Below are 23,468 nucleotides of genomic sequence, written 5' to 3' on the forward strand. Positions count from 1 at the left end.
GGGCTGCAGTTTCTTTTTCCTCTGAGCATGCTTTTCCTCACTTACTGTGATTGAATGTGTTATCCTTAGGGGGCACATTAATTGAATTCTCTCTCAGACTCTGCTTTAAGAACTGGGAGGGCCCAGATGAAAGGTTACCCATAGGGGTCCTGTGGCTAATGTGATTTAAAATGATTTGGCTGTGGAAGAGAGAATGTTGTTGTTCTCCATTCTGCTCGTCTGCAAAGAGATAACACTGATGCTGACTACAGAAGTGATAGGTCATTCACGTTCAGTTTGAACAGCTATTTAAAGTCAGTTTCAATAGGGCTGCTCATTGGGAGTCTAAGAAATAAAAGTTATTCCATTAGCTCAGTCTAATCTCAAGGCTATCTCTTAACTTACTCTTCTTGGAACCCAGGCTAGCAAAATATTAAGCTAAAAGGTGTTGTATTTAGAGCAGATTAGCTCTCAAAGGCAGAGTTACCATTTTTTATGATGGAATTTGGGTGCTGAGCACTGCTCTATTTTGTCCTCACAAAGCTCGTACTTTAATGCTGCTAAGCTATTGTACAGTTCGGGACTGGAGGCCTCAAGGTTAGCCTAGGTCTCCTTGCAACAGCTGTGGTACGTGCTGTGCTCATGAAGTTCTCACTATCCCTTGCTGCTTCCCTGTTAAGCCATAGTGAACGTGGTGGCTCATTGTGCAATTGGAAAGGTCCTTCAGGTGCAGCAGTTTGGGATAATGCAACTGCAAAGACACAGGCTCTGCCCCAGCTGTGTCTTGTTTCTCTCAAGTCTATAAATGGGGCTGAACTGGGGCCACCTGCTGCTGTGATGGCGTGATGCTAAGAAGATAGGAGGGGGAAGCTTCTAGCTTTGAAGTCTAGATCTGACTTTGTGGTGTCCTGCTCTATCCTTGTGTTGTGCAGGAGGAGCTTGAGGATGTGTTTTATGTGCCTGCTGTCCTTAGGAAGCTCCTGGAGGGCTCCCTTGGCCAGGTGCTGACTTCCTGAGCTGTTGAAAGCACGCAGAGACTCCAGGGTTTTGTGCTGATCCAGTGACCTTGTATGAAGATTCCTGATTCAGAATTGAATGTGAAGGCAGGAAGGCAAGTATACATCCCACTGCGACCTTGAGTGCTGGCAAGGGGCTTTTGGGGATGAGTCTGTTCTGTTGGAGTCTGTGCATTGATTTTGCCTGTTTTGGTCAGGAATGCACTCTTGGGAGAGGTACTACTCCTCCGGCAGCATTGGAACCTGAGGACATTGGCCCCAGTACCAGAAGCTGTGATTTCCCTTTCCTGTGGCTCTATTTTCCAGATCTTCAATTGCCCATTGTGAGTATGGCATTGCTAAAATGATAAAACATCCATGGCAAGTAACTGTTAGTTATTTAAGTGATATGTTAGGGTGTCAATACCATAATAGACATTGCATCTCTGAAAGTAAGCTGCATAGCTACCTAGGACTTGTAGGTTTGTATATGGAAATGCTGGTGAGAGGGGCTTCAGCCTTATTTAGTGGATTCTGCTGGAATTGTGCAATGGGAATGTATTAGCATGAGCTCCTTATGGGTTTTGCTCTGGAAGATACTCCCCAGGCAAATGAAGTTCCTTTGCACTTTGAATATGTTTATCATTGACTCATTTTTGTGGTTATTGCTTTCCTTATTGTGGGCTTCTTTGCTTAGTAGAATTTCAGGTGTGCCTTTAGCCTGTGTTTTTCACATCTATTTTCAAAGCTTTTTTTGCTTGTTTTATGGAAGGAGATGAATCCTGCCATGTATGAAGTATCCTGAAAAGTCTGGAGCAGAGATGTATGCAAGCTATGCAAGTACAGCTTTGCAAATGCAGAGAGTTACACAGTGAAGTAAAAATTCTTGTAAGAGGTGAGATGTACGTCTAAAGGCACTTTAAAAAACAAGTGATTTATTTGTGTTGTGTCTAGGCCCCTCTGTTTGTCCTCTGAGGAAAGTTACTGCCTGTCACTACTCCTGTGTATGGCAGCTGGTAAAATAATCATGTAGGAACTTGGGGATTGGCTGCGCTGTAATCTAGCAAGAACTGATAATGTGTTGGTTTTGAGTTGGCTGTTAGTTTCTTACTTTACTGGTTCTTCTGATGCAGAGAACAGCAGAGTGCCAGTTGGCAATGCTTGGCTATTGAGTACCTGCAATGTCCCATTAGAGCTTTCCTTTTTCTTGCCTTAGGAAATAAGTTTAAGTTCCTCTAACAAAGAATTCCAGGATCTTTCTGAGGCCAGAACCTTGGCTGGACTTGGGTTGCTGTGTATAGATATGGACATCTTGGAGGTAAGAATTAGTATAGTGGGTAATGGATCATGTCTCTGGTAACCAAATGATGAGATTGACCCAGATGGGAAGTGCTTTGTCTGCTCAAAGGCCGGATTGACAGTGAAATGCTGAGCTTCATCTGAGGTGAAGCAAGAGGACAATCAAGAGTTGGACTCCCAAAGTGGTTTGTGTTGGAGGGACCCTTAAATCTCACCCAGTTCCAACCCCCTGCCATGGGCAGGGACACCTTCCACTAGAGCAGGTTGCTCTAAGCCCTGTCCAACCTGGCCTTGAACACTGCCAGGGATGGGGCAGCCACAGCTTCTCTGGGCACCCTGTGCCAGTGCTTCAGCTGGTGTGAGATGTGGGGTGGTACCTAAGATGGGAAAATCTACAGTGGTTTCATATCTTCCTCTGCTTGCAATGGCTTCACATAGCAGCTTGAGAGCTTGGGCCTTAGGCACTGACAATTGCCACTTTTCTCTGAACTGGGCACTGAGATGCTCTGGAGTGTGTGTCTAGAGGCTGAAGTATTGCACTGTTAGTACTGGCTGTCATAGAGCTTGGCAGGAATGAGAAGGGAGCTGGGCTCAGCTGAAGACAGCCAAATTGGGAAGCTGTCACTGCATTTGTCAGATAATTCTGACAGAACTGAATCTGTTATGACATGGCTTTTCCAGACTCCTAAATACAGCCATTTCCTGGGGGTGCTAAACCTTTGCTTTTCAGAGGCTGTGAGCTCTTAACTGCAGTTATGTTTAGAGATGGGACATTTCCCCCAAGCTTAGTAGGAAAATGTCATACATAGCAAAATTACTTTGGGGTTGTGGTATATCTTGCAATGAAGTAGTTTAACCTAACCAAGCAATGCAATGTTTTAATAACACTGCCAAGAAAGAAGTAAGGACTGTAGCGGTGTTCATTATTGAATAACATAAATCTTTTAAGCTCTGTCCTGGAGCAGGGACAGAACTGAAGGCAAGCTGGCATTCCTGTTTCTAGGCTCAAAACATAGTGGTGTTAAGACGGGCTACTGCTTGCAGTGGGAGCAAAGATGGTCCTTCCATCCCTTCTTTCCTGGCATTGTCATGTTTCCCCAGGGACAGTTTTAGCTCTAATTTATTTGGGCTCAACTAGCATGAATTGAGTGGGAATGTGTATATAGAGGCTTAACTTAGTCCTTGCAGAAAAATACACCCTTGTTGGGACTGTTCATCTGACACTTAACCTATTTTCTGTGATATCATTTCCCTCAGTCACCTTCTTGCCAGGACAGTGGCAGAAGCTTCAAGTACAGGTAAGCTTCTGGCTGGTGTTGCTCTGAGACTACCCATCACATCCCTACCTGAACAGGGGTGTGTGTTTCATGCCATGATATCAAGAGCCTTGAGCCTGAAAATGTCTATGCTTGTAGTTGCTTGAGATTGTGACTGGTGTCATTTATCTCTTTCACATGGGTTGCTTATCCAGGCGCCTTATCTCAATGGAGGTTTTCTGCTGTGCAGAAGGGTAGCTCAGAAAAGGTAAATCCCTCTTCCAGACGTGGGCAATGGTGTGAAAGGGCTTGCCTTGAATGAAGGAGGAAGTGGAGGAGAGCTGGCCCCACAACTCTGGCAGAAAAGGCTGCTTCAGATGGAGAATTTAGCCCCAAAGGGCTGCAGAACTGTCTGGCTGGTTCCCAGGCAATTGGCAGTGAAGGATGCATGGTTCTGCAGTTGTGATCTCTGCTTGCTCTGGCTCAGCAGCCTGGGGAGGTGCCATGTAAGAGCCCTGGAGTGAGCCTTGGGTGCAAGCCCTCGAGTTCAGTGTGGGAAGAGCTGCCCTTTGGCAGGAGCAACATGTACAACCTGTGCCCTGCCTTGCACCCATACACCTGCAGTTGTGCTCGCCACAATTGGACGCAGCATACTTAGGCTCAGGAAGAGATAAGTGAGTTGATTCAGGTACTTAGATGCTGCTTCTTGCGTGCTCTGTGTTTTTCAGGTAGCTTGAGTGCTTCCCTGCAGGGTCCTCTGTTCTGTTGCTCTGTGTGATGGCTCTGGTTACATCAGTGTTAGCTTATGGATGCAATTAATAACTTGGATTTAAGATGCTCCTGTAAGCTTTGTGAAAAGGAGTCATGTGTAATGGCAATTTGGTGTTGTCAGACCTTTGGCTTGGCCACATCCTGGGATTGAAAGCATCTGGCAGTAGGGAAGATCAGTTTTCTGTGTAAGTATTGCTTTATATTTAAACTTCTGTTTAGTTCAGAGTTTTCTGATATAACATTAGCTCAATTTTTGTGCTCTTAAACTTTTCCTGCAGAACTTTGAAGTGTGGCTTAAACTGTAATCTGCTTTTATTATTTTCCACCTGTCAGTCAGTTGACTACATTTCTTTGACTACATGATAAATGCCTTCAGTTTCAACATATTTTTGTGCTGTCTGCTCAGCTGTAGAAAAAGGAGCTCAGTGAGCTCTAGTGACTCAGTTATGCAGTGATTTGTGTGATAATACAGCACTTCACCTGCCTGGCTATGGGTAAGGCCACTGCTCAGGACTTTTAGGCTGAAACTCATGAAATAACACCAAAACTGCTGAAGCCTCAGACGGTTTCCCCTGCATTAGGCAGTGAGGTTGCGTTTAAGTTGAGTACTCTGCCACTTGCTGGCACATATCCATTAGCGCTTAACGGAAGAACTGTGAGCCAGCCGTAGGTAACATTTGGAAACCAGAAAGAGTCACAGGCATCCTCACTCTGAATTACAGTGTTTAGGTTGAAAGGGATAATCCAGCCCAAGTCTCCTGCTGGGGCAGGGTCACTGGGAGCAGGACTGTGTCCTGCTGAGGTCTGGATATCCCCATGGATGGAGCCTCCACAGCCTCTCAGGCAGCTTGTTCCACTACCGGACCAGTCTGATGGTCAAAGAGTATTTCCTTGTGTTCAGATGTGATTCCACATACTACAGTTTGTGTCCATTGCCTCTTGTCCCATCAGTGTGCACTGGTGAATCAGCCTCCTCCTTCATTCCCTCCCATCAGGTACCTGGACACATGGAGATGATAGTTTCTGAGCCTTTTCCTCCCTAGGTTGAGCAGTCCCCGCTCTCAGCTTTTCCTCATACACAAGATGCTTTAATAGTTTAGTCATCTTTGTGGCCTTGTGCTGGACTTGCTTGAGTAAATCCATATCTTACTTGTAGAGGGGAGCCCAGACGTGGATGTGATTCTTGAAGTGTAGGGCTGAGTAGATAACAAAGAAATGCCTGGATCCTGTCTGAACAGGATGTTAAAGGGATGTGAGAGCATCACATTCCCCAAGTTATCTTCATGAGGGATGGACAGCCAGGGAGCAGAGCTTGTTTAAAAACAGAGTCTGAGACTATATAAAAAGCCTGATGGGTGAAGGAATGTGTATTCTCAAGTGAGCAATGCGTGTAAACATGGGATGGGAAAAAGTAGTGTGTCAGACGAGCAGTAAATCATCTTGAGACTCACTGCAGTGAGTTATGGGAAGTAGCCGTGAGAAGTTAGTGGGGCACACATACACAGAAACCCTATAACCCAGTTGTCTGTGAAGTGTTACTTCAGATGCAGCTTGGCCATGGCTTTAGGAGTAATCTGTTGCATCTAAGAAGATAGACTTGTATCAGAAAGGTGCATACATTGAGAGGGAGAGAGGGGAAACTGCTGATGAGTTTGGAGTGCTGTGTGTTCCAGTGATGGGCTGGAGGGGAGCAAATCCATTTGTTTTATGAAGTAATAGCTGGGTAAAGGTCATTAGGGAGCATGAGTGCTGGATGAATAAATGGCCCAAGGAACTGTAAATTCAGATACTGGTATGGATAATAACTTGATCTGGCTAAATAAAATGTGTTCAAAACCATCAACTCAAAGATTGCTATTTTCAGACCTGCTATTCCAGTGTTTTCTCTCAGTGGGTTATTTTGACTCTTCTGATTCAGAGGTGTAAGTTGGTGTAGATGCCCCAGACCTTGCACCATCCTTTCTTTGCAGTGACTGATGCAGTTCATGAGATGAGCAGCCAGATCAGGCCCTGAACACTGTCAGGGATGCGGCAGCCACAGCTCCTCTGGGCACCCTGTGCCAGTACCTTAGCACCCTCACAGGCAAGTAACCTCATGATTATCCATGTGGTTATCTGCAGCTGATCCTGTGAAGAAAAGTCTGATGACCCTTGATGTAACCTGTAAGTCTGGTCATTGCAATGGCAGTAAGACTGGCCTGGTTTTCTGCTTCAGCCACTCAGACTATTTAACAGCTTTCTTACCAGTGCCTTTTGAGTTTCCTACAGGGAAGTGTTACATACCCAGGTCAGGTATCAAAATCAATAGATGATGATGATGAGTATAATTTTATTATGCACCAGATGGGAACTTCACCTGCCAAGGCTCTTCATTCCTGGTCCCTTCTCCTATCAATTTAACCTGTGATCTCTGGAGCATTGATCTAACTTGGCATTCCTCAACATCACAGCATTTGTGTTTGAGATTATGAACTCTTAATCGAGGAATATGGGTGGAAATCCTTATGAAGGCAATGCAAGCCCCTCTTGGCAGATTGAAGCTGCAATCCTGTGTTAGCCTTTGGGAGGCAGAGCACTGAGAAGTAACCTCTTACTGCTGCAGACTTCTGTGCCATCCCTGAGTGAGTAGCTGTGTGGGCTGACGGGTCCGAGCGGGAGCACTGTGCAAGTGCCTTGGAATACAACAGGGAGAGGTGGGGTGAGCCCTTGTGGGCTGAGGGCTGTAGCTTGAATTCCTCTTGCTAATGTATCCTTGCAAGTGCTTAGTAGCTATTACATGGGGGTTGTCCGGGTTTGTGTATTCAGGTTCTGATGGTGTTTCAGATGAGGAGCTTTAATGGCAGAGTCCCTATCGCAAACGTGCCATTTGAAAGCAGTGTTATATTTAGCTGTTTTTTATTACTAGCAACTTCAGCAGTTGAAATGGGACCTTGGGGCTTCAAAGCAGCTGCTTGGTTAAGGAAGCATTGCTGAATAAAAGCTCCCTGCTCTGCTATCCTCCCCCTGCTTTTCTGCACTCCCAGCTGTGTCAGCCCAGCAGCAAGGAAGGGAAGTTGGCCTTGAAGTGAATCTAAAGAGGAAAGAGAGTGAGAAGAGGAGAGGTGGAGTTAACCAGCTAAATGCAATAGCAGCCCGCAGCGTGGGAAGATGAGAAAGCAGAAGCAAAGAGACTGATGCTTGAATCTCTGTGTGGGTGAGCTCTCTGGAGCAAGGTCTGAATAGAGGGGAGGACCAAGGAGTTTAAAGACTGAACACACTCAGTAGAAAAGGCAGGGATTACAAATCCTTGTTCTTTCTGGAATAACAATCAAAGGAAAAAGGTAAGGGGGACAAGGAGGATGTGAGTGAAACCAGTGCAAAATGCCACTTAAAACATGAGCCTTGAGCAAATAGGAGACTGTGAAATGGGAGGACACCCTGAAGCCTTACTGGTGTAATGCCAGAAGGAAAGAACAATAAATGGGCATGTGAGAATACTGTAGGCATGATATTCCTATTTCACTAACTTCTTCTTTTGGTTGGGTAACTGTGCTCTAAGCTGTCACTGGCAATACTTGCTTTAGTCCTTAGTGCAGTCCAAGTGTTCTGGTATTTCAGAATATGAAAATAACTGGCAAATAGAATGTCTTCTCTTCTTACTTTGCTAACTTCTTTTTGTAAGAAGAGATTAGCAGAAACCTGGAGACAATAGGATGGCATTTGCTTTCTATAGCACTCCTGGCTTCAATAGAGAGCAGTGTGGCTTTTTGCCAAGTCTAACACATTCAAGTTGAACTCCACGTATTTTAGGCTGCTTGGGATAAATCAGAATCTTAAATTTATTCAGCCTCAGAAGGTCACTTTGAACTGCTGCAAGTGGCTTGGCTGCAGCTTTGAAGGCATGGAGGGAATTGAAAGTATGTACAGAAGTAAACAAAATTGGGGGGGACCTTGTTTATACCTTCTAGGGTAGTGTAAGAGCTGGTCTGCAGCCTGTTTTGTCAGCAGGGCCGCTGCTATATGTGCAATCAGTCCTCTGCAATTAATTGCTAATGGCCCTTGCCTTTCAGTAAGGGAGCATTTCCCTCTTTGAACTAGAAGAAGGTGGAGCACAGAAGTTGCTTGCTTGGCTTTTCCACAGTGCTTGAAGTAGGTTCTTAATGTGGGCTGTTGTGCCCCAGCCAGCCCTTGCCACAAAGACATTGCTCTTATCTAAGATCTGTGAGGCTGGTCATAGGGTTGGGGCTCAGTGGTTGTTCCAAGATGGTGGTCAATGGGACAGGGCATCTGTGAGTGCAGCCCCTCAGCCCAGCCATATCTACTGAATCCACAACTGTTTGGTAGTTGTAGGTAACTGCAGCACTTTGCTCACCCTTTCTTTCCTTTGGCAATGGTATCAGAGCAGTGACTCACATGAGAAAAACACTAAACTTCTAAGAGTTTTCAGAATCTGGTGTGCCTCTGAACTGTGTTCTGACAGCCACATACTGTTAATGGGAAAGGGCTGAACCTTGCTGGCTACTTCTATTTTGCTCATTTTTACTGAGAACTGGAGAAAGACAAGGCTGGTGTTTAGAACTCAAAGGTACTGTGCACTTCAACTACGCCAATAGAGCTGGTGAAGGGTCTGGAGCACAGGTGTGATGGGGAACAGCTGAGGGACCTGGGGTGTTCAGTCTGGAGAAGAGAAGGCTCAGGGGGACCTTATCGCTCTCTACAACTGCCTGACAGGAGGATGGAGCCAGGAGGGGCTGGGCTGTGCTCCCAAGGAACAAGGGATGGGACAAGAGGAAATAGCCTCAAGCTGCATCAGGGGAGGTTTAGATGGAGCTGAAGAGCAATTCCTTCCCCAGAGGGTGCTCAGGCATTGGAACAGGCTGCCCAGGGCAGGGCTGGAGTCACCATCCCTGCAAGTGTTCTCACACTGTAGAGACGAGACCCTCACAGTACCATGGGTTAGTGGTGGCCTTGGCAGTGCTGGGGAGTGGCTGGACTGGGTGAGTTTAAAGGTCTTCTCCAGCCTGGTTGATCCTATGTTGGTGAAACTTCAAAGTGCCCCATCCTTTTGTAGAAGGGGTTCTGGCTTTTCAGCTGTCCTCCGATCTACTCGTGACCACTGGTAAGTCCTGAGAGAGGGGTGTATGAGCTGGTCCTTGGAGTCTGACTCAACCTGCAAAGCCACCAGCTAGAGAACAGTGACGAGCACATTTATGGAGCACTGCATGAGCAAAATGAGATGATGCAGTTTCATAGTGTAGCTGCAGACTTAGATTTTTATTCCCTTTCTGATCAGCTCTCTTTTCAGCAGAACTTGGTGTTTATTTCTCTGGGAAGGCAGTAGAAACAGTGAGCCCACATGTACTACTCTCTTCCTGCCTCTTGGACCTGTGCATAGTAGGTGTTGAAGAGTATAGCAACTCAGCTGTAAGAGCAGCTTTCAACCTACTGAAATTGGAGGCTTTATTTCAATGTGCCTGTCTTAAAAGCAGAACAGCTTTCTTTCTGCTTTGTCTCCTGCAGAATGCCTGGTTTCCCTAACTTCCTGCTGTGGCTGGGGTGGCTTTCCAAATGATAGAATAAATCCACACTTTTCCCCTCCTAGCTCTCCCTTGAGGGGCTCATGAAAGTCCTGCTCTCTGAAAAGCACTTAGAAGCCTTAAAATGCATAAGAGTATCAGAGTGTGATGTGAGAGAATAATCTCCATAATCAGATTTTTGGGTTTATCTGGGTTTTCTGTGCAGAAAAGGCTGTTTGATACCTTCTGTGCGGAAATCTGGACTCTGACCTTCTCTTTCACCCCTCTTTCTGTTTAGCATGCAGCAAAAGTCTGTTTTTTGCCCTGTCATGTCAAACTTTGGGAGGACAGATGAGAAATCAAAGTAACTCTTCAAGCTGGAAATGCCTGAAATAGGATGGATGTGTTTAAGCTGATAGTGTAGTCTTTCTATCAAAGATGTACTAAATGAGACATGGAGAATAAATCAGCCTGCCTGATGGGGCTTCAGGACTCAGTGGTTCAGATGAGTGTGGATGTTTGTGGTTTCTTGTGGCTTTGTGTTTCTAGGATGCCGTAGAAAGCAAACACAAGTAGGCTGGGTGGAGCATGCATGTGACAATGGGCATGAGTTGGCTTGGCTCATTTAATAACAATGGACAAAACCTGATGGATGAGGCTTTATGGTAGGTAGAGTGAAGCAGAGGATAGATTTACAAAACATGTTCTCCTTGCAGTAATCCTGATAAGGCTGAATAGGGCACTGAAGTGCTGTCTTAGAGGCATCAGTTACAGAGAGGTATGTTTTGTGCTGAAGGATTTGAAACTTTATGCAGCCCAGTGAGTTGCAGCTGAGACTGGGACTTGCATTTACTTGCCCATGAGGTCTCAAAGCAGATGGTGAGAAGGTGAAAAGGTATCTGAGGGTTTGAAGCCTTCGAGATTAGTTTAAAACAAAAACCCCAGTGTGAAAAGGCATAAAATCCAGGATACAAGAATGGTTTGTGCTGTCTGTGACCTATTAGATGATAACAGTGATGAGAACAACTAGCATTGGAGAGTTTATTGCCTTAGCCTGGGGATTCATATATCTGTGCTTTGCTGTAGCTTTTCTTGGGGAGGATCCTAGAAGCTGTATCCTTTGGAGCAAAGAATGGATGTACAGTTATTCCTGTAGCTGAACTTGTCTATGAAAACATAACTTTTTCTGGGAACACACAAAAATAGAAGCCAGCTCTTCCTAGCTATGACAGCATATGGCCATAAGCTCAGCTTGGGAGTTTACCACTTGATGCAGCTACTCCAAACAGGTTAAATGCTTCTCTAATAGAAATGACCTGAGAAATAAGGTTCATTACTGCATTCCCCCACCTCCAGGCTGGTGTTTGGAGTCTCAGGCGTTTAAATGAGTTGTCTTATATGGAGTCCTTAAGTTCTTCAGTGCCTTTAGATGGCAATGTGGAATCGCTCTGCTGTGCTTCCCAGGCTGGCTCGGTGTCCTCAGCTAACAGATCCTTGTAGCTTGTGCTCTGTGTGTGAGCCTCCTAGACTGGTTTGTGTTGGAAGGGACCTGAAAGCTCATCCAGTTCTAACTGCTTGCCATGGGCAGGGACACCTTCCACTACTCATTGTTGACTGCAGGGGCTACTGGGTGACAGTGGGCACTGCACACCCTTTTCTGTGCCTTCCCCTCTCATCCAACTGCTGCTGGGTTATAGATATGTTGATGGCTGTTCACCTTGCCTAGGGTTTACTTTTCAGGCCATTTGACTTGGCGAAACTCTGCCAAGTTGTACAGAACTGTAGCCAGCTACAGCTCACCTCTGCAAGCCTTATGCTTCACTTGAAAAACTGCATTTACTGTTCTTCAGTTCTTGGCAGCTGAGTGTTTTCTGCAGAAATGTGGAGCAAGTCCTGCTTTTGGCTGAAGTCTGTGTTAGTCTATTATAGAAATTGGGCAGCTGCCCAAAAGTCTGCCAAGCGGCAAAACCTATTGCCATTAAAGCTGTGAACAAGTAAGACTGGTAGGTAAGTCAGTGCCCCCTTGTGCCCCTGCTGTTATAAACACTGCAACAGGATTCATATGGACATCAAAATCCTGACTGAGTTCAGCTTCCCCTGAACTATTCTGATGCTTTAGCAGGGACCTACATGAAAATGCAGCCAGTAATGTAATTATGAGAAAACAACTCACCTTCTGTTGCTTAATTGCTTTCTATGTCTATGCAGTCCATTTTGAAGAAGCTGTGTTGGATGGCACACTGGGTTTCCCCTTAATTACTGGTGCATGGTAATAGCTGTGTAATTAGTTATGAATATAGTGTGCATGTGTTATAGTGGGGCAGTGCTTTATGGCATGTGAGTGTATTTGAGGTGTTACAGATGATCTTTACACAGGATTGTGAAGCCCTTTAATGACAGTGGTCTTTCACAGCTGCCTAGTGTTTAATTCTCCTGTGTTTAAGGGCACCTGCAATAATGGTACTTCATCATGCAGTGGGGAAATTGCACTGCCTGGTTATGGTGAGGGATCCAATGGTCCTCAACATGCCTGGAAAACACAATTGCTAATGCAGAAATGAATCAGGCATACTAATAAATGGGATCAAGGACTCCTACTAGGAGCATTTTGATACCAATGTCTTCCTCAAGGTGCTTAGTATACGTTGGCTTAAAAAAAGGCCTGTTTAGTAATCCAGGATATAGGTTCAATTAAGTGTTAGCATCTCACTGTGCACCCAGGAGTAGTGACTCTATGTAATCCCTTCTTTGTTAGCTCACATGAGAGCTTTGCCAGGGCACTTCTGAAAATTAGATTTGCCCTAAAATGACAAAGTACTTCTGGAGATAAACTTTGGCTGGATGACTTTGATAAATAGGCCATGACCCTCAAGGAGCAACAGAAAGAGGCTCGAGTCCTTAACTGTGAAACATAGAAGTGGCTTTGTAGCACTGGAGACTGTTATATACAGAGATGATGGAGATTTGAAGCTAGTAATGGCTGAGTGTGCTGAGCAGTGCAGCATCCAGATGCTTCCAGATAGGAATTTGGAAGCCTCATTTGTGCATTGCTAACTCTAGCTTTGGTTCAAGATTTAATGAAGGTGTTTGTGGTGGGGTGTGTTTTGCTCCAGGTTGTTCACTCAAATTATCATGCAAGTCCCCCGCTGTTCACATGCTTTGCACATGTGCACTGTCTGACTATGGTTCTGGTGACAGGATAAATGCTCTTCCTGTGTGCTTTCCTTTTCAGCATCTTTGGCAGGATATCAGTTGGTGCAGGTGTGGAGCCACGTGTGATCCTTATTTCAGCTTCTGCTGTTATGCACTGTCATCTCCTCTTTGCTTATACATTACTATGGTACCATGCTGCAGTCCTGAGCCTCCCTCTACCTGCTCAACATGAGCAGTTGAGCAGTAGCAGTAAGACCATCAAGGTTCTTCAGAGGGTATCAGAGTTCTATTCAGTGCAACACAAGAGGAAAGGTATTACAGGAAACAGGGAAGACAGACTCTCCATCTAGTTCATTGCAGCATTTTCATTCCTTTATAACGTGCTTTTAGAAGTGTTGGGCCACTGCATTTTATGGACAAGTAAAAACTATAAACCATGTCTAAATGCTAGCCATGGGAACAGCAGTGTTTGCCCTTTGTGTCCTGGGGGTTGTGCGAGAAATCAGTCCCAGGGATCCATGGCTGATGAAATAAGCTGCAAAGAGGAGAGCAAACACTATAAATGCCCAGTTACATGCTTGTGCTAAAGCAGAAATGCTATTCCTGCCATAGATTCCCAAATTTAGCAAAACTGAAGTGACTGGACAAAACTCAACTCCATCTGTTTCCAGCAGAACCAAACATCATGAAATGAAGCATGACTAAACCATGCAGGCAAACACACTTGTGTCCTGAATTAAATCTCTATGTGGGCTCTGCTTCAGTGCTATGCATGAAGAGTGAAACTGGCAGTGGAGAGGACAAAAACCCTGTCACAAACACATGTGACTGCTTTGACGTGCTGCGCAGTGAGGCAATGGCTTTGCTAAAACCTGGCCAGGCAGCAGCATCACTTGCTTTTCTGCAAGCATGCAACTAATAAAATTCTTTTAAGTCTTCATATACCTGCTGTACTTCTGGGGGGGGCTTTATTCACAACACAGGTACCAAGCAGATAATGGCATGCAAGTCTCATGCTCAGTGTCCTGGTAGCTGCACACAGCTGTGTTTGGAGCAGGGTAGATGCTAGAAAGGGATCCTTACCCATATGGTTACTGTTTTCCCGCCACTTATGCTTGTCAGGGCAGGTACTTGCTCTTCCCTGATTTTTGTCTCCCATTTGGAATGATGCAGTAAGGCTTGATTCAGTAATTTTGCATTTTCCTTGAATCAGTTTTCCTTGGTACTTTCTTCCTGGTCTCTGGGATTCTGCCCCAGGTACATTTGCACAGCTTGTCTGTCACTGGCACAGAGCAGCTGCTGCAGCTTGCTATGCCGCATCTCTTGTACAAGTTCTGTTCATCCTGTTGTTTGGGGAAGAGAAGGCTCTTGCAACTGGACGTTGAGGCAGGGGTGGGATAGTCATAGAGCCTCTAATGACTGTTCTGTGCTGTGATTATGTCAGTTTGTGTAGGAGTGGCAGAAAACAGCAGCTATTTGACATGAGGTGATCCATTCAGCTCCAGTGTCAAGAAGTCTTAGTGGTGGGCTCAAGTTGATGAAAAAGGGGGTTTTCACACAGGGCTGGAACTGGTGGGGAGAGGGGGTAGAGAGCACTTTCCAAATAATCATTTGTCTGTTTCCTCTAGAAACTGAAGACTTCATTTAAATAGCATCCCTCCCACAACATACTTGCTGTAGTAAATACTATGCCATAAAAGTAATGCCTTCAGAGACGGTTGTGATTGTAGGGGACTTGACTGTTTGTGTCCCCTGTCCTTAAACAAGACTCCAGCCTGTGGTCCTCCTTGTTAGCAGCCTTCATTTTCTCTTTACAGTATCATCTCTATCTTCTGTCATGGAAATCAAAATGCAGAGGAGAGGAGCAAGAAAGAAACAGCTCTTGGCTTTATACTTGTGCTCATTTGGATCCTTCCGTCCTTCTGTCCTGGATCAAGCTTTCTCAGCTTCACTTATACATGTTGACACAAACCGTCCATAGTTTGCAAACATTTGTTAATGTTGGTGTGAATCTGTTAAGCTACAGCTTTTTTTACCTCTCCTCTCTTTAATTGCATGTTGTGGTCTGATTGCTGTAGTCATCAAGGTAGTAGTGTGCAACTGCAGAGTTGCACTTGCTGACCTTGAGAAATTTATTCTTGGATGTCTTCCTTATGTTAAGTGATGCAATTGCATCACCACAGTTGCAAGGTTGCCTCTTGGGCTTGATTACCATCTAGAAGTCCCTAAAGTATTCCTTCAGGAAAATGTTGGTGGTCCAGTATATCCTATATTGGCATGACTTAGATATCTAACTCTTTAAAATTGAGTGTGGCTGCTTCACAGTGAAATAATCAGGTAGAAGGACTTGGGGATGTTGGTCAATGAGGAGCTCCTCATGGCCTGGCTTCAGTGTGCACTTGAGCCTGGAACCCAGCTGGGGGGGGGGGGGGGTAGTGTGAGGAGCAGAAAAGGCTGTGCTTTGAGTACAGCTGTAACATAACTATCCCAGTGTTACCAACACCATTTCCAGCACAAATCCTAAATGTAGCCCCATACCAGCTACCACGAAAGTAGTTCCTTTAACAAAAAGCATTATCCTTAAGCTACATATCTAGTTAAGTTACCTGTGAAAATTAAAAGTACGCAGGATTTATATGCTGATGTGTAGGATTTGACAGCAGTAGTACCTGCACTTCAATCGTTTGCACAGTTGCTGTTTCTGTACTTCTGGATTGGACCTGGTACTGGATCAGGAGTTTGAAGCAAGACCTGAACTAGGACCACTCACAGGTATGGTTCAGTAACCTCTGGGCAGGCATTCATGCCAATAACTGTACAATGAGCAGTATAAAGAAGTATAAACAAAATAAGCTGCTTCATTGATAGTCATTTGGGGTGTAGGACAATGAGATTTTTTTTTACCAACATAACTTGGCTGACAGTCTGAATTGGCTTAAGCAGTTTGTGTAACTAGACATGAGTGCTTCAGTTAAATACAAATTGCAAGTAATGACCGAACCTCATAGGGTCTGCTCAGTAGTTGTCTTAGAATAGTATTCAAGTGGATTTTTAAATCAGAATCATCAGATCAACAGGGAAGGCTGAGGTTTCATTGTTCAACAGCTTGAACGGTGTTAAACTATATCAGCTTTCCCTCCTGGCATGTAATGATTTGATTGCTTTGTGCCTTTTCTTATGGTTTAAAAACTGTGGCCACAAGTTCATGAACACTTGGGGTTCATGGTGAGTGCCTGGTCTTTGCCCATATTTTCTCTTAACAGAAAACCCAGCTTGGTGAAAAGCTCAAATGAGCAGCTGCAGTGGGAGTGCTGTGTGGTGGAAGAGGAAGCCAGCTAAGGTAAAGTCTGAGTACTCTCACTTCAGCGTGTGTATGATGAGTTTGGGGTAAGAATGGCTGTAGTAAAGTGAAGGAAGGTGGGCAGGGGAACTCACCCCCAGGCTGCAGAGATAAGGGTACTGACCAGCTCTGCCTGCCTACCTACCTCTCCTCTCCCAGCACGGTGGTGCTTGAGGATTTAAACATGCATCTGATGATTTGACAAGATCTTGTTTTAATCATGTCTGGGCCTAGTTGGACAAAGGTACTCCTTTGTCCTCTCAGTGTGTCTGCAGTTCCTTATTGGGTCACTTCTTTGTTCCTGTGCTAAACCTAGGGACTGACTTCTACCCAGGGCTGACTGGCTTCGGGGGGATTTTGACAGCACTGGCATAGGTCAGATTTGGAGTTCAGTGTTAAGAAACATTTTAAGCCCTGTGTCAGGAGTGGTTTGAGTAGGGCTCAGTAGTATATCTCTTAACCTCTGTACCCAGGCTAGCATAAATCCTCCTCTTTATCTCTTATGGGCCTGAATTGTTACAAATAATAGTGGCCAAGCTGAGCAGTTTTTCTTTTACATGCACTAATGGGTAATAAAAGAGGCAGGAGGAGTGAGCTCTGAGTAGTGCTATGCCCAAGCCGGAGGGAAGAAGAGACTTTTAATCTGCTCTTAGATGTGAAAGTGTTTCCCTGGACACAACCCTTTAGCCTCCAGATAGGGAGTAGAGTATTCAGTGTGACAATATGTGGCTGGGGGAAAAAAGGAGGGGACAGAAAGGGGAGAGTGGGAAGGAAAAAGGTGGGGAGGCTCCATTTAGCGCTGCCTGGCTATGCTGTGCTCAGCACTGGTCATACCCAATAGAGTTTGTTCTTTTCAGCACAGGCAATAGCTTAGCTGGATCTATTGTAGCCTCTGTCAATTAGCTCAGGTCCTAGGGTTTAAGATGTTTTTTTCTATAAATGTGAATAAACTGTCAGTTTGAATGTATTTTTCCATAGGAGGAGAGACTGAGCTGAAGTCCTCCCTTTAGCCAGAACACATGGATGACAACTATACCAAACTTAGCCTGTTTTGGCACAGTCTAGCACTGTGCCTGAGTGGCTAAACACCAGTAACTGCTTCAATGTAATAACTCTGAGTAATAAGTGTGGAAGCTGGACTTGCAGTTCGTAGGCTTCATGTCTCACAGGCAAAGCAGTTGACACTCTTAATGAGTGTGAATGTTTAGTAGTTAGAGCAGGAAGTGCTGCTGAAATGGAAATGTGTCTACAAAGGCAGTTTAAATAGGACCAGGATCTAGAGATGCTCTTCACTTAGAGCTGTGCATCTGGAGCTGTAAGTAGTAAGACTTTTGGCTTACTCCATCCAAAGAAACTCTGGACTCTCTGTAAGGAAACTCCTCTCAGTCCATGTCTCTGAGTGCTCTTCTTGTTGTGTGCATCCTCAGCAGCTGGAAGACTGCACTGTCATGGGATTGTGCAATAATGAAGCATGGATATTTCAGTCTTTGGGAACCACAAGAAGGGAAACCCTGCTGCCAACTAGAGAAGCTGAGCTGCTAGGCTGGTGTAGTATGCATCTGGTGTTCAACAGATCGTTAGATGTTTCATGTCCTCCAACAGGCTAAGAATGCAGTAAAGGAGTGGAAAGAAATCCAAGTGGTTTCTCACACAGATTTATTGTGACTTTAATTTGGTGTTCCTGAGATTTATAAAGAAAAACGTAGTTAGATTTTCAATGAAGGTAGAAGATAAGGGAAGCAAAGGAAGCCTATCTGGGAGAATCTGCTCTGGTGTTATACTGCAAGGGGATACTGGAGGCAGTCCACATGAAGGCACATAGGGATTAGTTCTCTTTCAGGACTAGTTTAACAGCCTTGACATGGGATTTGGGACCTAGAAGGTAAGCATTTTTTCTAGGTGGAAATTACTGCTCTGGACCAGAAAGCTTAGACTGATTTCAGTGGATAAGAAAACTTCTTCAGTACTTCCTGATGTGGCTTCTGGCAATGCTTCATTGGTAGATTCTTACCCCAAGCTGTAGACATGTTGGCATAGGTGAGGATGGTGAAGTTGATGAGGCACTGGCACAGGGTGCCCAGAAAAGCTGTGGCTGCCCCTTCCCTGGCAGTGCTCAAGGCCAGGCTGGATGAGGCTTGGAGCAACCTGCTCTATGGAAGGTATCCCTGCCCATGGCAGGGGGTTGGGACTGGATGGGCTTTAAGGTCCCTTCTAAAACAAATCATTCAATGACTCTCTGGTGGTGACTTGTTTCTTCTCAAGACAGATGTGACACAGTTTACCTAAAGCATTGGAAAGACTGGCTAAAATAGCAGGGGCTCAGTGAAGGAAAAAAGAGATCATGGCAACTGCATGAAACAAACAAGGTAAGAATAAGCACAGACTAATCTTCATGAGGAATTCAGGCCTGCCTGCCTGCCATTGAGGTGTGATGGTATGTGAGCAAGCATGTGTTGGGATCTGTTACAGCCTTGGAAAAAGACTGAAGGTTTGACCCCCTGAATAGGTCCAAGCTTAAAAGCCCTTTTGAGACTTAAGAGGCCATGTACTACTGGGAATGTCTTCTACTTAAATTTGATGGGGTGGATGACAGAGGAAGCTTAGTGATCCCAGGGAGGTGCAGGTAAGATGTAGGCACTTCCAGGTTGAGTTTAGAGTACTGAGCAAGTTGAGGAGGACACCAGTGATTTGCCAGAAAATGAAGGTAGAAATCAGAGAGCAGATCTGATGCATCTGGAGGGGCCTGTGTTTCTGAGGTGTCATTGCAAGCTGTTGTCTTGCCCTGTGGAGGAAGCTCTTTGGAAGGTTGCTCCAAGCCCCCTCCAGCCTGGCCTTGAACACTGCTAGGGATGGGGCAGCCTCAGCTTCTCTGGGCACCCTGAGCCAGCGCCTCAGCACCCTCACAGGGAAGAGCTTCTGCCTAAGAGCTCATCCCAGTCTCCCCTGTTCAGGCAGGTTAAAGCCATTCCCCTTGTCCTGTCCCTACAGGCCCTTGTCCAAAGCCCCTCTCCAGGTTTTCTGCAGCCCCTTTAGGCACTGGAGCTGCTCTAAGGTCTTTGCTTCGGGAGCCTTCTCTTCTCCAGGCTGGACAAGCCCAGCTCTGGAGACAGGCTGAGGGAGCTGAGCTGCTCTAAATCTCTTTTTAGTGTTCTTCAGTCCTCACTTGAGCCTATCTGTAGTATGTTGCTGTAGTCTACAAAAATAGACTTGCTGCCTCCACTCTTACGTATGATGAGTCTGCTGACAGAAGTGTTGTCAGCTGGTTTGTAGTTGGCCTTTATTAAACCAAGGTGCTAATACGCTTTGATTCATGTATTTGACTACATGGGAAGGCTTAAGCCAGCAGGCTCCAAAGCTCTGTGTTGAATTTGTTTGTAAATGTAGACACTTAATGGTGAAAAAGGGTATTCCATCACTTCAGAGCCTGCAGATGAGTATCTGAACCTGTGCCCTCAGCACTTTCAAACTGTAATTAAGAGTTCAGGCGTGTTTGACTGAGGCAGCTTGGCTTGGCAGGGGAGAGGACTGTTTTCCCTGTAATATGAAAGATGGATTCCTAATTACCTAGCTGAAGATCTGGTGTCACTCATGCTGAGTGACTGGATGCAGTGCCTGAAGATATAATTTCACTTTAGGGGATCAATTGTAATTGCTTGGCTAGCAATGTGTTCCAACATACCTGATCTCATCACGTTGTGAGGCAGGGAGACATTTAAGTCCTGGAGATGCCAGAGCCTTTTCTGCAGCCTCGGAAGGAAGTGAAAAGCAAAACACTAAACCTGTTTCTTTCCCAAGCTGTGCTGTAGCATTCTTGGGATGTGCTTGCTGCTGCAGTATTGCAGAACCAGCCCAGCACTGTGTCAGGGGACTGAGTTACATCTGTCGCATGCTGTTTGTGCTTTCAGCCTCCTCCCAGTGGTGGGTGAAGCAAGGCCACTGCACAGCACATGTGCACACCTATGTATGTGTGTTAAAGACAAGGGGGTTACCTGTACCTAAACCTGTGCAAGTGTCTCAGCACCTTCACAGGGAAGAATTTATGCCTAAGAGTTCATCTCAGTCTCCCCTCTGGCAGGTTAAAGCCATTTCCCCTTTGTCCTGTCCCTACAGGCTCTTGTCCAAAGTCTCCAGGACAGGAACTGTGGAGGCCATGAGAACTAGGTTTTCCCAGAGGAGCTGTGACTTCTCCAGCTGGTGCTAGTTTTCTTTCATTTCTTGAAAGATCTGTTTTCGTGGTAAAACAAATGGAGCTGGAAGCATTTGAGCAGTCATTTTGCATGTGTTTTCCAGATAAAACTCGCTTTCATAGGGAACACCTTGAAACCTCGTATCTAAGTGTCTATTTAGTTCTGCATTGGTAGCTTTGTACGAGAGAAAAACAGAGGCAGAATTACCTGCTGTTCATCCTTCAGCTGGTTGTAGCTGTGCTAATAAGCATCTAGCAGGGTCTGACCTCAGATGCAAGCTAAGTTCTTCTGTGCAAATGTTTGCTGTAAATAATGTGCTTGTTATCACAAGTTAAAAGGAAGCATGTTTGATACTGTGGGGAATGAATATGTGCCAGAAGATAAACACAGCAGGAACTGCTTTCCATTCCTGGACTAAGGAAATCTCACTGCTGCATCATTACATCTGCTGTATTAGCTGGTACAGGGGAATTATTAGATGCAGCTCATATATAGGGTCTGTGCACATGGTTCTGAGGTGGACGAAAATTGAAGAGAGGAAGGATTGTTATGAAAGGGAGTGTCTTATTGGAGAGGTGTGAGCAGGAAAGAGAATATGTGTGTGGAATACTTGGGGGTGCCTGGCATAGCCAACTAAAAGAAAAGAGCAGCCCCAGGACTGGGAGGTTGAATCTGTTCATATATATTTAAGGTCATTGAATCACAGAGTTGTTCAGGTTGTAGAAGACCTTGAAGATCATAAAGTTCATCTCTTAACCCAGCACTGCTTAGTCTACTACTAAACCATGTCCTTAAATGCCACATCTGTTTTAAGTACTTCCAGAGTTTTGGCTTCTTAAGAGGAAGTGGTTCAGCTGAGAGTGATGGTATAGTATTGCTTAATGTATGTTTGCTGTAGCTGGCTTTAGTTGGTGATTTTGCTTAGTTTATGATTGAGGAAATGATTTCCTTACTTTCCACAGCTGGGACCTGCTGGTGTTTCTGCTGGTAACCTGGGTTAAAGCTGTAACTGCAGCCAGCAATGCCACCTCGCCACATGACCTTGTTGTAGTCCAGTTAGTTCAGGTAACCATGCAAGTGCCAAAGTTTAGATCTAATTCAGGCAGGTTCTGAGTTGCTTCCTGTTCTTGTGCAGGAAAGAGACCCCGAGACTGGATCAGTCATGGGTCTCAGAGCAACATGCTCTAGTGGAAGGTGTCCCTGCCTGTGACAGGGATGAGCTTTAAAATCCCTTCCAACCCAAACCAGTCTGTTTCTGTGCTATATGTATGTGCTGTGTCTGGCTCTGGTCAGACATCCCCAAAGCAAACTCCTTAGTGTAATAATTCTCTGCTTTAACAGTTGTTTTTTAACTTCTGAGATAGGCAAATATATGTTCTTATAGTGTTGTCCTTGGGTATCTTGTTATAAATGTGTGTTAATCTGTGTGATAACTGTATGATGGTCTCTATAAATGTAATAAAACATTCATCTTGGATGGGGGAAAAGCCCTCTTTTGGCTGAACTTACTGGATCTCTACAGCACTTTGGTTTTGAGACAAGGTATTCAATAACTAGAAAAAGCTTGACACTTCTAGGACTGCATGTGCTGCAGGACAAAAATAGCTCTCATTAATATTGCAAATGCCTTTTTTGCCAGAGGGTGGCAGCAGGAAAGGGCTTGCATTTACTGTTCTGGGAAGGGGAATGCCTTTTGTCTCAGCTGCGGAACCAAAATCCCATCTGCTTCACAGGCGAGTTAGCACATACCCAAATAGTTCCACCTTCAGCCAAATGAGATGTTGAACAAAGCAGAAAATAAGGGTTTGGAGCTGGTGGGTTAAATTGAATTAAGCTTAAGGAGAGCCAAACCAGTGACCTTCTCTGACACACTATGCCAGCTTGGAAGGGAAAAGAATCCACTGAAGAAATTGTTAAAATACTAAGTGTGTGCATGTGGGGGAGTTAAATGTATGTAAACCCATCAATCTTTTGGAACTGTAATTAAAGTATTTAATTTAAATAAGACTATTTGAAAGAGTTCAACTGCCAAATCTGTGCTCCTTTCATTGCACTATTCATAAGGAAGCAATAATGCAAAGCACACATTTTTTCCTACTTTGATGTGTTCCATCAAGCTGTGTTGGTACAACTTTTAGAATATTTGTTGAAATAATTACAGCCTGCTTCCTCATTCAGCTTGTAGAGGTGGCATATATCTAGGTGAGAGACTGAAGTATGTATTCAATCTCTTAATAGCAAATGCAGTGGGTTTATTATGAGGCATTGATCAGGTACTTAAAATTGCAGTACCGACAAAGCCAGGCAGGTTCTGTATAGCTGTAAGGAGCTGTAATGCAGTGTGCTTCTGGAGCTCGAGCTGTTGGCCCAGTCCCCTGTTGCTTAGGTGGGCACAGGGGGAATTTTGCTCAACAGGTTGCTGGGATTGGATTTATCCTGCTGTCATAGATGCACTGGCTTTGGAACAATGACCTTTCCTGTCCTGGTGTGTCTTTCTTCCAGTGGGCTGTGATAGTCTGTGCTTCCATGCCCTACTGACGCACTATTGCTCATATAATCAGTCCACACCAACCTGCTGTATTCCTTTCCTGTGCCCCGAGGTGTAGGAGGAGAGGGCTTTAGTATTAGAAGTAACAGAAGCGCACTTGCACCTGGAAGTCACGTCTAGCATGGCTTGTGCACATGCAGTAGGTTCAAGATGTAATGGTGAAGAAAAGTGTGTACCTGGCGCAACTAAACAGTTCTTTCTGAACCATGAGTGAAGGTGTTCCAAAAGCGCTGGTTTGTGATGCCTATGCAGACCCTCTGGAGGAGCATGTCAGCAATGATGAAGGAACAGGCTGGCATATCAATAGGAAGCTGCTGCAATCAGCTGGGTGCTGCCTGCAGCAGGCAGGGTTATAGGAGCTGGAAGGGTGAAATGTGGCCAAATCCTGCATCCAGCTGAGTCCCAATGGGAAAACTTCTGTGGCTTGCCGAGGAACAGAATATGG

General features: G+C 45.1%; 1 protein-coding gene across 12 annotated transcripts in view; it reads left to right on the forward strand.

Moving 5' to 3' along the window:
* The first annotated feature begins 834 nt into the window (after positions 1-834).
* The window catches only part of TRPM8 (transient receptor potential cation channel subfamily M member 8), an 81,463-nt gene continuing 58,829 nt past the window's right edge, over positions 835-23,468 (forward strand). For 5 of the 12 annotated variants that reach the window (XM_065669650.1, XM_065669651.1, XM_065669660.1 and 2 more), the window contains exons 1-3: positions 835-1,090; positions 1,193-1,318; positions 1,747-1,869. In XM_065669650.1, the coding sequence (XP_065525722.1) occupies positions 1,800-1,869 (70 nt within the window). In that variant the 5' untranslated portion in view covers positions 835-1,090; positions 1,193-1,318; positions 1,747-1,799. Of the gene's footprint in view, positions 1,091-1,192; positions 1,319-1,746; positions 1,870-2,190; positions 2,293-3,530; positions 3,572-7,542; positions 7,621-15,640; positions 15,721-16,211; positions 16,289-23,468 lie in introns of those variants that run through there. The other 7 variants (XM_065669653.1, XM_065669652.1, XM_065669655.1 and 4 more) reach the window with 7 other exon arrangements.

The sequence above is a fragment of the Lathamus discolor genome, chromosome 3 (genome assembly GCF_037157495.1).
Source record: "Lathamus discolor isolate bLatDis1 chromosome 3, bLatDis1.hap1, whole genome shotgun sequence".
Taxonomy (NCBI): domain Eukaryota; kingdom Metazoa; phylum Chordata; class Aves; order Psittaciformes; family Psittacidae; genus Lathamus; species Lathamus discolor.